Source organism: Brassica oleracea, chromosome C3, assembly GCF_000695525.1.
Source record: "Brassica oleracea var. oleracea cultivar TO1000 chromosome C3, BOL, whole genome shotgun sequence".
In the NCBI taxonomy this organism is placed as follows: Eukaryota; Viridiplantae; Streptophyta; class Magnoliopsida; order Brassicales; family Brassicaceae; genus Brassica; species Brassica oleracea.
The window spans coordinates 50,666,931-50,678,129 of NC_027750.1; the positions used below are offsets into that span (position 1 = coordinate 50,666,931).

At 33.6% G+C, this 11,199-nt stretch overlaps 1 protein-coding gene and 1 long non-coding RNA gene across 3 annotated transcripts; both read left to right on the forward strand.

The window, feature by feature from the left end:
• The first annotated feature begins 4,958 nt into the window (after window positions 1–4,958).
• Window positions 4,959–5,731, forward strand: LOC106335804 (probable calcium-binding protein CML25). Its single transcript, XM_013774420.1, has one exon. The coding sequence runs from the start codon at window positions 5,086–5,088 to the stop codon at window positions 5,635–5,637; it is 552 nt and encodes a 183-aa protein (XP_013629874.1). The 5' UTR covers window positions 4,959–5,085; the 3' UTR covers window positions 5,638–5,731.
• Window positions 5,732–7,332: 1,601 nt separating this feature from the next.
• LOC106335805 lies at window positions 7,333–10,395 on the forward strand. Of its 2 annotated transcripts, none has more exons than XR_001268775.1 (5): window positions 7,333–7,944; window positions 8,056–8,444; window positions 8,578–8,978; window positions 9,168–9,290; window positions 9,477–10,395. It is a non-coding gene; the product is annotated as an uncharacterized LOC106335805 (long non-coding RNA). The 2 variants fall into 2 exon arrangements; XR_001268774.1 differs by having other exon boundaries at window positions 7,334–7,944; window positions 8,049–8,444.
• Window positions 10,396–11,199: the final 804 nt, after the last annotated feature.

Sequence of the window (11,199 nt, forward strand, 5' to 3'; positions counted from 1 at the left end):
AACTAAGAGTTAATTTATAAGTGTACTTCTATTTTAATAAGATAGATAGATGTGTTTTATATTATGTATTTTTTTAACATTTTCAATTTTTGTAGACATAGTTAATATACCAAAATAAAAAATAACCAGTCCGTATAATGAACATTTTGTTATATTTTTGGTATTGATTAAGTGTAATTTATTATTTAGCTTGATTATAGGAAGTAATCCTTAAATAAGTAGGACATAATTTGTTGTATTTCATTTTAGGAAAATGTATTAATTAAACTATAAAAGACAAAAATACTAAAAGGTAGGTAACACTACAAGAATAGTTGGATATTGCAACATAATTTTGCAACTTTTATTTTTTGTTAAAATTTCAACAATTTTTGTAAATATTTTGTAATGATGACCACACATCACAATTTTATCTCATTTTTATTGAAAAATCATAACAAAAATGGTTTGTTTCAACTTATATTGCAAATTTGCAATACGCTTTTTTACATATGTACGTATGTTTTAAATTTGTGATAACTATTCAACGATAATGAGTTGACATTCTTTTGCGTTAAAAACATGTGACAAATATGCTACAATTTAGAAGAACTCTTATGACAAGTGTAAATTTTTTATATTTTTGGATTTTGTAACTCCTAATCAGAACTTGTTGTTAGTTTTGTTTTTATTTGGTTCAGGTGTTGATATTTGGTAAATACGTATATATAAATTAATTGGTTTTGGCTTGCTATACTAACTTTTTCTTAAAAACCTAAGTATGATTTGAGATTGATGAATGGTTTTTGGTCTATTTTATATCCATTTGATTCAGCTCAATACATATTTTCATAATGATTAGGTTTTGTGCATATCCACAACTGACAAAAGAATATTGCATAGCCTAATTCCACGTTGAATTTTCATTTGAAATATTTAAAACTAGAACAAATATTCTAATCAAACTAATAACAACCTTCTTGATATTTCAGTTATCAAACAATCCATAATCTTCTTTAGATAAGTACAAATCTGGATCAAATATTTGGCATTCTGCTTTCTCTGTCTCTATATATATTCCAAGCTTTCTCTGTAATACAAACTAATTAGGTGATAACTCGTGCCCTGTGCGGAGCGAGAAGATTTTTAAAGTATTATAACTTTTAATATGTAGACATAATAAAAGTTAAAGTCATAGTAAGAAAAATATATGTAAGAAAATACGGATTATAGCTAAGAATTTTAGTATGTTAATATAAATTTATATGCGATAGACTTTGAAATTAAATTGTATATTTGTTTGCATGCGGGTAAATTATAAATATAATATTAAATGAAACATAAGCAATAGTCTAATAAAATATAAAAAGAACAATGTATCAGAAAACAAAAGAAAATGAAAAATAGAAACAAAATAACTGCTGTCAATAATGCTTTCAGAAGTCTTCGTTTGAAATCCTATTATGAGCAATAGCAAAGAGATCATCTTGAGAAATTAAAAATATTATTTAACAAAATATGTGAATGCATGTATTACCTCAGTCGTAAAGCATCAATTTTTGGAACACCAGTGGGGTCGAAGACAATTTTGGAAAACCCATCAATGTTAGTAACCTTCTTAAGTCGGCCTTCTTATGAAATATGAAAAATATTAGCAAGATATACATATAATATCAGCTCCAAAAGATTTATTATATACAATAAATACAATAGATTACCCTGTCCCCAATTAATTTGCCAACCCCACCTGCAGGGCGCGGATTATCAAGTCGGCAACAGAGTTAGTTTTTTGTGTTTGCTAGAAATGTAATGCTAAAGGAGTTCAGAGAAGGAGGCAATGGTGAGGAGATGTAAACGAACACCTCTACTATTTATATATGAACGGAGGCAAGTGGTCTTTCCTCACCACGCCAAAGTCATTTGTGAAACCGATATTAATGTCTTGAAATTAATATTGTACATACCAGTTCCCTGTTTTGAAAATTACGTGATGCCTGGACGTGAACTAGGTAAGAAAATTCAGTGATGGTCACGCAAAATATATTTCAGAAATATTCCCCGATCGATTAAGGTAAGTATTTCAATTCTTTGAATTTTGTTTCCTTGAATACGTTAACAATTCAATTGTGTTTCCTTTAAATTTTGAAGCATTAAGTGTTGGAAATAATAAAGGGATTTTCGATGAATTGAATCGAAAAGATCATAAAACGATTTGATATGAATATTCGTACAGGTTATGATATGAACATTATTATAAACGATTTGATATGAACATTATGATAAACATGGTTTACTTGTTGCAAGATTAGATATGACCATTTGTACAGGTTATGATATGAACATTCGTACAGGTTAAAATAACCAATTCAAACCGTAAAGAACTTAGTTGTACGAAGTTTGAAGAATCAAATATTGTACTCAAGCGTAAATGACTTACCACAAACGTATATTTTGTTGCCTTATTTAAATGAACCACTTCCAAATTTTCGAACAAACCATAAAGTCTCTCTTTGGAAGGAGTTAATATGCTGCCTTAATTAAATCCCCGTTTTTTTTTTTGAAATCCGAATGTAATCAAGCGTAAATGACTTACCACAAACATAATCTGAAGGTTTTTTTTGAAATCCGAAAATCTTATAGTATAATGTAATGATCAGTGGCATTTGTTTGTAATTATTCTAGTTGATAAAGGGCTTTTTAAAAAATGAGGTGAGAGTGCATGTGGTGGTGACACCTAGGAAATGGCACACATGTAATAAACACATGAGGCCAAAGTTATTTTTTATCATTGCTCCTCAAATAATAAAAAAGGTTCAAATAATAAAAAAGGGATACAGAGCCCAAATATCTATCTATAATTATAAACCACACACATACGTTTCTCTATTTACTATACCATTTTCAATTTCACTGGATGAGTATAAGGATCAGGCGTGTGTTTGTTGGTATATGTTCTCAGATCAAGATAACACACAAACCTGTGTTTTAGCTTTTAATTGAGTCAGATTATTTCAGTTAATTTAATGTATGTTCAGTCGTCAAAAAGTCTGTGAGATCAGATCACATTAGATGTGTTCGAGTGCAAAATACCAGGTTTGTCTCTGAGGCTTATAATTATTTCTTTTGAGTGAATTATAAATTATTTTTCTTAATTACATTCTTCTTGTGTTTAGCAGTCATTCTAATCAATGGTGGATTTTCTGCTATCTTTAAAAAAGATCTTCCAAGTGCAGCATTCAACAAAAAGGATAGAGAAGCTTGAAGAAATATAGAAAATAAGGAAAAGTATTTTTTCGGTGTAAAAAATAATCCCTCATTTTTTTTGTATTTTATATTTATTTAGTGTGAATTTTTTAAGTTATTATAATTTGCTGGGTGGTTTCGTCTTTAATTCTTTAAAATATGGTTATTTTAGCTGTCACAAAATCTATCTAATAATCAGTTTAATATGATTTTTATTCAACTAACCAGCTTATTATGATTTTAATTAATCAAGTCAAAAAATTAAAAACAAAAAATTATACCCGTGAAAAAAAAAATGAACATTACAAAATAAACAATTCAACCATACATTGCATTGGACTATAATTTGTGGTAACAATTAAATAAGGAAATGGTTGCATATAATATTTTTAATTTTTTTTTGTTTTTATTATTGTTACAAAAAAATCTACAATATATATTTATAGTCGAAAGAGGTCTTAATAAATAGTTGTTAGAAATTTTCAATAGTGCTTGCTATGTGTTTTGTAGCAATGATTTACAACGACGTGGAGTAGCAAACAAACGTTGTAATATTGCTTTAAGTTTGCTACATTTTTTTCATCACGTTAATACAACACATATAACAAGAACATAATTTATTGCAAATTTTGCAATATTCATGCAACAAATATGATTTTGCAACACTCAATCAGCAACAAAATAAAACATGTTGAAACTTCGTTACAATAACTATGTTTGCAACAAAATATCGACTTTTTGCAATAATTTGTTAGTGTTGCTATACTAGTATTTTCTTGTAGTACAAATTTATTATTTCAGTGGCATTGAGATGTAAATAAATTAAAAAACTAAGATTTAATTTATAAGTGTACTTCTATTTTAATAAGATAGATGTGTTTTATATTATGTATTTTTTATAACATTTTCTATGTTTTTAAACGTAGTTGATATACCAAAATAAAAAAATAACCAGTCTGTATAATGAACATTTTGTTATATTTTGGTATTGATTAAGTGTAATTTATTATTTAATTTGATTATAGGAAGTATTCCTTAATTAAATAAGTAGAACATAATTTGTTGTATTTTATTTTAGGAAAATGCATTCATTAAACTATAAAAGACAAGAATACTAAAAATAGGTAAATTTATTACTTCAGTGGCATTGAGATGTAAATAAATTAAAAAAAACTAAGGTTAATTTATAATTGTAATTCTATTTTAATAAGATAGATGTTATAGATGTTGCAAACATTGTGGGTTCTGTTAATAGTGTCACTGTGACGGGTTTGCTTTTTGTTGGATTTGCTATTTTCTTTTGCTTCAAGAAAAGGAAGGCATACCATAAGATGCATCTTCTACAACATTATGGAGACCAAGATGCACTCAAGATTACATTAGAGAATCTACATGTTGGTGGAAGTGAAAGTGGACTCAGTGGTAGCCACGCTCATGTGGTATTGTGATCTCAAAAGATCAATACATGTTTTGAGGGACGAGCTGGTATTTGCATGATCCTTGCAAACAAAACCGATAATTAATATGATTATAAATAGGGAAATAATGACCATGTTATTGACTTTGTAATTATTGACCAGTACTGGGAGAGCAGTACTTCACGCATGACCTCAAGCTCTTCTCATCAACATGCCTCCCACCTCTATTTTCCCATTTCCAAAATACTTTTATCTAATAGCCTATATCCATTTTTAAATTATGACAAAACAAACACAACTAAGTCCATTTGTGTAATTTTTGTCGGAAAGGGAATCCCAAAATAGTTAGCGATCCAGAGATTCATCCGCTTCCTTTGGAATCACAACAAATACGGATATTTCTCTAAACTCCTGATTCTTTTTTTTCTCACAGAGATTTGAAACCATGTCAAACAACAAAAATCAATCCAACGGTTCGGCGTCTAGAACCGGAGCAGACTCTCCCTTCCTGCACAAGGCACGCTCAGGTAAAACAGAGATCAGAGAACTCGAAGCCGTGTTCAAAAAATTCGACGTGAACGGAGACGGTAAGATCTCCTCCAAAGAGCTTGGTGCAATAATGACAAGTCTAGGCCACGAGGTTCCAGAGGAGGTGTTGCAGAAGGCCATAACAGATATCGACCGTAAAGGAGACGGTTACATAAACTTCGAGGAGTTCGTTGAGCTCAACACGAAAGGGATGGATCAGAACGAGGTGTTGGAGAATCTGAAGGACGCCTTCTCGGTCTATGATATCGACGGGAACGGGTCTATATCGGCGGAGGAGCTGCATGAGGTTCTGAGGAGTCTTGGAGATGAGTGTTCGATCGCGGAGTGTAGGAAGATGATTGGTGGCGTGGATAAGGATGGAGATGGGACGATTGATTTTGAGGAGTTTAAGATTATGATGACGTTGGGATCAAGGCGTGATAATGTTATGGGAGGTGGTCAGAGGTAGAGTTTTACGGCTTCATCTTCCTTGTTGTCTTGTTTCTATCATCCATTGTTTATTATTCCACCATTGTTTCAATCTTTCTTTTCTCTTTTGTTCTCTCGGAATTTTCATTCTAAAGTTATTTAAGAAAACATTTATTAATGTAACTCTTTTTGTTTTGTCTTCAGTTGTGCTTAGAATTAACTATTTTGATGCATATACAGTGAAAGTTAAATGAGTCGATTCTAATCAGAACTGATGCATATATTTTACCAAAAAAAAGTTATGTGGATATAAATAAGAACCATTTTTTATTTAGCATCTGGTCTGTTACATATGTTTCAGATGATAAATGTGTTTTAAAAATCGTTTTAGACAGTACTTAAGTATCAATTGATTAATCAGAAAATCATATAGATAAAAATGATTTTAAAAATGAGTTAAACAGTATTTAAACACTAATTTCTAATAAATTGTTTAATTATCACCTAATAATTTTTGAATTCGATGATATTTTTGTGTTGTATGACACACCTGAAATGATTAGTTTTGAGCATAAAATATTTGAAATATAAAATCATTTTCATCTTCTTCATTACAAATATAACTACTTAATAGAATAATTTTATATGAATTCTATAAAATACAAACGCATAATATAGTTTGGGAAAATTCCTACTCCAGCTAAATTTTGTTAAGCTTTTTATACCCAAACTTTTTTGCTAGCCACTTTAATACTCCAACTAATTATTTTGCCCATTTTAATACATAAAATTTTAAAATTGTGCCCATTTAATATCCAAACTTTGTTTATTTAATCAAAAAATGTAAATAAGGTTCAAACGAAATTTTAAAAAATATCCAAATTTTAAGAAAAAATCTTTACAATTCTTACGTTTATTTTAAGTTAAAGGAAAGAAAGTAAATAAATTATGGATAAGTTTTTATATTTAAAAAACTTAATTTTGAAGGAAAAATAAATAAAATTTATTTTCTATTTCAAAAAGTAAACTAAATTTGGTATTTAAAACTTGAAAATTTTATTACACAATTTAAGATTATCCAAAATTTAATTACTTTTATTTCTAGAACTTAAAATAAAACTAGAATTTTTAGAGTGTTTTGTGAATTTTAGAGATTTAAAAAAAAATTGTTTGTAACTTATTAACCTTTTTCATTAAAAAAAACAAAGTTTAGGTATTAAAATGGGCATAGATTTAAAGTTTGTGCATTAAAATGGGTAAAATAATTAGTTCGGGTATTAAAGTAGGTAGAAAAAATTTTGGATATTAAAATGCTTAGAAAAATTTAGTTGAGATACTTTTATTTTCCCATATAGTTTTGAGTCCAAAAAAGTTCGTTATCTACTTAGTAAAAAGCCCATTAGAGATTTAAAACGAATTTCGAAACTTCCCTATAAACTATAGATGTTTGAACAAAGGTGAACACGAGTAGAGATGAAACAAAATGAAACAAAGTTCAAAACGAACTAAAAAGCCCATTAGATATTTAAAACGAAGTTCAAGCCTGTTTTGTTTTTTTTTTTTTTTTTTTTTTTTTTTTTTTGTAAACTGGCTTTCATTAATACTAGAAAATAAAAAAAGGTGCAAACCCAATGGGCTAGTGTTGAGAAGGCAAATGCCAGTAAAACCCATAAAATAAAACCTAGAATCTCAATTTGGAACTTTCATGTTGTTGTGAAGCCCAATGGCCCAAGTAGAAGGATGAACGGAGAGTCTCGCTTCCGACATCAGTTTGCATAGCAGGAGAGGAGGAAACAGATCACGATGAAGAAGATCAATGAGTGGTGGTGTCAATCCATCGTTGGTACATAGCAGAGGAGAGGGAAGGGTTTGATTCCCTGAAGCTCTGTGTTTTGTTTCTGATCTGTCGATCAATGATGGTGAAGAGTACATCAGCCGATCGGAAAGTGTTAGTATGCAGACGAGAGAGTCGCTCGTTCCAGATCCAATAGAGACTTGCCTGCCATGAAAGAAGGGTTAGGAGACGATTTGCTTTTTGTGGAGCCAGCGCTTGCATCTGATTGATTGTCTCATCCCAAGTCCGTCGAGGAGTTATCCTGCATCTAGTTGCTATCATAGTCCAGAGATCAAAACTATAGGAGCAATCATAATAGAGATTGTCTCTTGATTCTAGCCGGGAGTTACAGAGGAGACAATTCGGGTCAACTTGGAATCCCCAACGAAGCATTCTGTCTTTGGTGGGACATCTGTTCAAGATCATCAGCCATGAGTGAAAAGAGTGTCTTGGGATGGACCGGGTGAACCAGACAACAGGAGCCCAGGCTTGGTCCGGAAAGTCTCCTCTCAAGTGAGTATAGAGATCTCCAGTACTAAACTTTGCAGTTATCTTTCCTTGTACTTCCCAGTCATAGTAATCTTGTTCCTCTGTTAAGACTATTGTGGTAATGAAAGTGTACAGGTCCAACATCGCTTCTGATCTTGCCGGCGGAAGGTTCCAATTTCCATTTATGCTCAGGGATGCAATAGTAGCGTTCAGTGGGATTCCTAGGCGTGACCCGGAGGAAGCCTGCAGTGAAGAGATACAACCATTTGGAGCCCAGTTGTCCAGCCAAAAACGAGCTGACTGTCCATTACCGAGCCTCATTTTTATTAAGGGAAACACTTCTGACCTCAGCTTGATTAGTTTATTTACTAACCAATAGTATTTCTGACTAGGCTTTACTGTCCAGTAGTTATGCAGGGAACCATTGAGAATCACTTCTTTAAACCAAGCTGCCCAAACCGAGTCTTCTCTGAAAAAAAGATCCAAATGAGGCGCACTGAGCAAGCTCTGTTCCAGATTAGAAGGTCTTTGACTCCTAGACCTCCCTGATCTTTTGTTAATGTTACTGTTTCCCAAGCTACTTTAGCAGAGTGGTGACCCTCTAGGTTTCCTTTCCAGATGAAAAACCTGCACATTGAGTTGATCTTTTTGATACAGGCTTTAGGGAGGATAAATGCTCAGCACCAGAACGTTGTGATCCCGGCAATGATTGTTTTGATCAGAAGCAGACGTCCTGCAAATGATAGAGTCTTGACAGCCCAAGAGGATAGGTGATTTTTCACCTGATGAAGCAGTGGTTCACAGTTTGCCAATGAGAGCTTCTTGGAATTCAGTGGTACTCCTAGATACTTGAAAGAAAGCGTACCATTGACCATTCCAGTCGAAGCTTGGATAGTGTTTATTTCTTGTTCTGACAACCCCGAGGCATAGAAACTTGTCTTTTGGAGACTGACAGCGAGACCAGACCTTCAAACTCCTTGAGAGCCTGAAGCACATTTTGGACTGACCTCAAAGATCCATCGATGAAAATTAGTAGATCATCTGCGAAAGAAAGATGGGTAAGTTTCATTGCATCACATTTGGCATGGTAGTTTATCCTTTCATTTGCAGCTGCTTGGTTTAACATCATAGATAGGCAATTCATTGCCATGATGAAGAGGTAAGGAGACAGAGGATCTCCTTGCCTGAGTCCTCTCTTGCCTTTAAAATAACTGTTAACCATACCATTATAACCCACCATGAAGCAGGTTGTGCAGATGCAGGCTTTGATCCAGGAGATGAACTTTGATGGGAGTTGAAGTCCCTGAAGACAAGAGAGGATGAAATCCCAAGAGAGAGTATCAAAAGCCTTGGCGATGTCGACTTTTATGGTAATTCTTTTAGCTCCTTTGTTTTTGTGATACCCGTTGACTAGTTCACTTGCTAGAGTAGTGTTCTCTACAAGTAATCTGTCCTTCACAAAGGCTGTTTGGCTAGGAAGAATTAACTTAAGAAGAATAGGCTTGAGTCGAGACACCAGTAGTCGAGAAATAACCTTATACACCGTGTTCAAACAGGAGATTGGATGGTAATCAGTGATCTTGGTTCTGGACAAAAGGGTTAGGGTTGGAGGAGTGAGATGGTGAAAAAGTTGGGGATGAACTGGATCGTTTTAGGGATGGTCTTGGAGGAAGGTCATGCGAGGGTGGGGAGCTAGATGAAGAAATATCAGGAGGATGGTCTATTAACATTTGGTCGAGGCCAGGAACTGGTGGCACTAAAGGTCCTAAAGGAATTGGATTAGGCATCAAGGAATCAGGGTCACTTAAAGCTTGAAAAGGGTTTGAGGTTGAGTTAACTGACTTCTTTTTTACATAAACTTGCTGCGGGTTTTTGGAAGGGGTTGTTTCGTTTTGTTTCCCTTCTACTTCATCAACTACTCGTGTTCACCCAACAACGACCCTCTTTTTCATCTTTTCATGCTGTTCACGAGAAAGAATGATAGTTGATACATCTCTTCTTCTTTCATTTACATCATTACAATTCTTAAATTAGTTGATGAAGTAGAAGGGAAGTTAGGTTGGTGGGCAACGCCAAATTAGTCTCTCTTTGTGTGTTTATAATATATGATGATAATTTAAGAATTGCAATGATGTAAATGAAAGAAGAAGGGATGTATCAACTATCATTCTTTCTCGTGAACAGCATGAAAAGATGAAAAAGAGGGTCGTTGTTGGGTGAGTTGTGTTTACGTGTCGGCCTCAAAGCTAATACAACCAAGATCTTGACCTTTTTTTGTGAGCTTCCAAAGTTTAGAAGCTAAACAAAGAGTTGCTTGAAAAGTTGAAAAAGACTTGGAACTACTCCGTAGGAAATACTTTTGTTTGACGAGAGAAGCTTTGCATGGACTTTCTATTAAAAGACTAGCATTGGCTTCTTAAGGGATTCTAATTAATGTGATTTCTTTGATTAAAGAAAACAGATAATTTGCTTTTTTTTTTTTTTGAATGGTTAGCAAAACCATAAGTCCTAACTCTCTAAATATTGGGCAAAAGACTAGAATTCAGATTCTCTAATGTCGTATCACTCTAACCGACTGCGCTAACCGTACATGAATCTCTCGTTTGAATTATTCTACATCAAATTAAAAACCAGACCAGATTTTAAACCTTTTAATGCGGTTTTTTGGTATCTAACTATGGGCTCTCTAATCATTTCTGATTTTTGATGTTAGATATCAAGTAACGTATAATAAAAATATAAAAACATAAATGAGAAAATAATACATTTTTAATAACTCCATCCTTAGGATTCATGCAACAACCAAACACAGTAACTAGTTTACATTTTATACATGTCGGGGTCAAAATCGGTCACGTAGAAAAACCGAATCTCGGTCAAAACTTCAAAAGCCGAGAAAACGAACAGCCGAAACGGATTGCCCGGCGAGCTCGGCCGCGACACGGGCCAGCTCGCCCGGCGAGCACGGCCGTGTTGCCGGTCGAGTCGCCGGCGAGCTCGGCCGTGACACGGGCCAGCTCGCCCGGCGAACATGGCCGCATTGCCAGTCGAGTCGCCAGCGAGCTCGGCCGTAACACGGGACAGCTCGCCCGGTGAGCACGGCCGCGTTGCCTGTCGACTCGCCGGCGAGTGTTGGGGTCAAAATCGGTCACAACGGAATCAATGTCTGAAAGTCCGTAAAAATTGGCATGAACGTTTTTACGAAAAATAAATCTTAGAAAAAGATTTATTTTTACGAAGAATCTTGCGGAGAAAACACATTCACGAAAAATTGGAAAA

What these genes read in the sequence shown, in the direction of transcription:
- LOC106335804 (XM_013774420.1), top strand. Translation starts at nt 5,086, where the DNA reads ATGTCAAACAACAAAAATCAATCCAACGGTTCGGCGTCTAGAACCGGA.